This window comes from Phocoena sinus, chromosome 6 (assembly GCF_008692025.1).
Source record: "Phocoena sinus isolate mPhoSin1 chromosome 6, mPhoSin1.pri, whole genome shotgun sequence".
Lineage (NCBI taxonomy): Eukaryota > Metazoa > Chordata > Mammalia > Artiodactyla > Phocoenidae > Phocoena > Phocoena sinus.
In genome coordinates this window covers 28420411-28423928 of record NC_045768.1, presented here as the reverse complement: position 1 = coordinate 28423928, position 3518 = coordinate 28420411, and the positions used below count along the sequence as shown (strand labels likewise).

The following is a 3518-nucleotide window of genomic DNA, read 5'->3' as shown; positions in this document are numbered from 1 at the left end:
TTTAATTCTGAAATTTTAGGACACTATGAAGTTGGTGCTATGCTAGGTGCTTTCTCCAACTTATTGAAATTATAATGACACTGGTACCTGGTTTTATCTCTTTCTTTATTACAAGTCTATGATTTACAAAGAATAGATTATCCAATGTCATTTAGGTAGTTTGTGGAATTGAAGATTTTGTACTCTTGCCACTCTATCTCCAAAGTTATGTGTAACTGTTTTCTACTACATTTCTGTACAGTACACCAGAAACACTCATTTCAGATACCACCTGGGATGAGACTTTAATGAAATTCATTGTACTTGTGAGATCTGAAAACACAGGAAGCTGAGTTTATAGCAAACTACAGTTCTCAGTAATTCTAGCTGAGTAAGGTAGTGAAGGGAAAAATAAAAATATCTCTGCTTAACCATGGTTTCCTCAAAGCTTCTTAGTGATTTAGCTATAAGTCCATCTTTGTGCCTATTACACAAAGATCTGCATTTTCTGAAATACTTATTGGATAGGTTTTCGGTTTAGCAAGTATTTTACAGCTGCTTTTACATCCTTATTCCTCAAGCTATAGATCATAGGATTTAGCATAGGTGTCACTACACCGTACAACAGGGAAATGAGCTTGTCAGAAGTTTGCAACTTGTTTTCTCCAGGCAGTTCTTGAGACGTGGGTTTGGCATACATAAAGAAGATGGTATCATAAAATATAATTACCACAGTCAGATATGCTGAACAGGTGGAAAAAGCCTTGCATCTTCCTGTGGCTGAGTTCATTCTCAAGATGGTGTAGAGGCTGAACATGTAGGAGAAAAAAATGACCAGCAATGGAAGAATTAGAAATGCCATATTTGACATTGTCATGGTGATAATACTGAGGGATATATCAGCACAAGCAAGCTTGAGAACAGCTAATATTTCACATGGGAAATTATTGATAACATTATTCTCACAGAAAGGCAATCACATGGCAAGAGATGTTTGTACAACTGAGTTGATTCCACCAGACAGCCATGACACAGAAGCCACCAGTACATACACCACCTTGCTCATGACGACAGGGTATCTCAGAGGGTTACAGACGGCCACGTAGCAGTCAAAAGCCATCATGCCAAGGAGCAACATTCTGTTGACCCCATTGCAAATCCTAAGAACATTTGCACTGCACATCCAGAGAAGGAAATGTTCCTTTTTTTGAGATTAAGCTCATCCAGAAAAGAGAGGTTTCCCAGGAAGAAGTACACTGGGGTGTGAAGATGGGAAACAAAGATGCTTGCTATTATCAGAACACCGCTGCCAATTAGAATCACTAGATACATAATTAGAATTAGAACAAACTTAACTATATCAATCTTTGGGTATCCAGAAAGACCCAGAAGAAGAAATTCTAGCACAAATGTCTGGTTAATTTTATCCATGTCATCCACTTTCAGTATGTCAAAGGAAGATCTAATATAAAATATATTCACTGCCAAGAAACACATGTTACATGTTACATATTACCTGAACAACTGATTTTTTAAGAATGAATTATAAGGAGTGTTTGCTTGAAACTCTGACATCCAGCTATCTTCAACAATGTGTATGACTAGAATACAATAAAACTGGGAAGGATGGAAGTACCTATGCCCATTGCCAATATGTGAAGATCTACCTATGATCAAGCAAACATACAGAAGTAACCTTTCTTGCCGTTGAAGCCTTGTTCCTTGGTTGAGGTTTCTAAAACTCCTGACTAATTAGCAACTATAAGCCTGACTTCATCTGCCCCAGAAAGTAAGCAGTGGAGATGGCAAGAGACTACTCAACAAGGACTGGAAATATGATTCTGCAATTCATGATGGGTCAAAACTTCACAGCAACTTTGATGTTTTTGGTGCATATTTTCTTTCTATGCCTGACACTGCGTACTTTATATTAGGCACTTTAATTTTTTAATAGACAATAATAATAAACTGAATAGCATAAACTGAAATTTAACATCTGTTTAAATGTAGATAGTTGTTCTCATTCCAGCTCCTCTTAGTATCTTGTGTGACTATTCCTGTGACAAGACCATTGCATAGATCAGATCCACATGAATGTCAAACACAGTCTTTGGGGAGTATTACATAGTCTCTTAACTTATTTTCATTCTGTGGCTTCAGAGTGTATGTTCATAATTTACTCACTTAAGTCAACCTAAGAAAACAGCAAGAAGGTTTAAATATTTTATATAAATAGGTATACACATGTGTATATGTACTACTACTTTATGCTTAACAAAATACAATCATTGTTTATATTACTCCCATTTTTTCAAATATTAAAACATGAAATTTTTCCAAGGTTATTTAACCTCATAGTAAACAGTGAAGTAGAGCTCAAAGCTCAGATCAAGTGTAGTTCACAGCATCACTCATTTTTATATACACATGAATCACCTGGGTATCTTGAAAAGCTTTAGATTCTGTTTTGGTTTTGGGGGCAGCTCCTGAGAGGCTTCATTTCTCGTAACAGCCCAGGGTTACACTTATGCAACAGGTCTTGAAAGCACTTGAGTAGCAAGTTTTTAATCTACACTGAGCTGGCAGATTATCCAGATATTTCTGATACAAATGGATTTTCTTTTGCCTTATTATGTGGATTGGCATACCAAACTGGAAAATGACAAGAACATATTCCTTTTGTGTTTTAGAGAAAATTCAATATTCATATACTCTTAAGAAAAATATATTATTGAAAGAGTTAAATAGTCTTAAGGAAAAAATATTACTGGAAGCATTTTTTAAAGCAGGTTAAATGTGTGCCAGACGACTACAATAGCTTTTGAATATTACTGACAGCCTATCTTGAACCCAGTCATACTCCAAGCACAGTAAGGATAAATAAAAGAATAAAGTGCCTCCCACTACAGAGCTCACAATTCAGTTAGGGATATAGGAAAAGTACATATAAAATATATTATGAATATAATGACATTATGTAGCTTGAGTAAAATTTATAGATTTTCCCATAAGGAAAAAGTTTATGAGAAATAACTCACGCCAGGGAGAATTCAGGAAGAGTTTCAGAAATGGGCTGGATCTGGAAGCAGGGAAAGAATTAGACAAGTTTGGAAGCAAAGAAGGGGAGTATTCAAAAAGTGAGAAGGTGAGCAAAAGTTAGGAGTAAATGGATTGGCAGCACATCCTTTTTAGACAAGAGTTTCCGTGGTGGAGTGGTGGCAAGCGCATCTCAGAAGGAAAGTATGGCAGGTGCACCGAGAGGCTCTGAAGTCAGAGAATTTGGCACGTCTTTTTCTTTTTTTTTAATAGATCTTTATTGGAATACAATTGCTTCACAATACTGTGTTAGTTTCTGTTGCACAACAAAGCGAATCAGCCATATGCATACACATGTCCCCATATCCCCTCCCTCTGGAGCCTCCCTCCCATCCCCCCTATCCCACCCCTCTAGGTCATTGCAAAGCACCAAGCTGATCTCTCTATGCTATGTTGGCACGTCTTTTGGTGCGGAAGGAGTCTATCATTAGAAAGCACAGAAC

The 3518-nt window shown here is 36.9% G+C and overlaps 1 protein-coding gene across 1 annotated transcript; it reads right to left on the bottom strand.

Annotated features, from left to right (window-relative positions):
- Positions 1 to 496: 496 nt before the first annotated feature.
- On the bottom strand, positions 497 to 1476 carry LOC116754970 (olfactory receptor 13C3-like). Its single transcript, XM_032633858.1, is given in 2 exon segments — positions 497 to 1113; positions 1116 to 1476. Coding segments are annotated over 2 exon segments (978 nt in total).
- Between the last annotated feature and the right edge of the window lie 2042 nt (positions 1477 to 3518).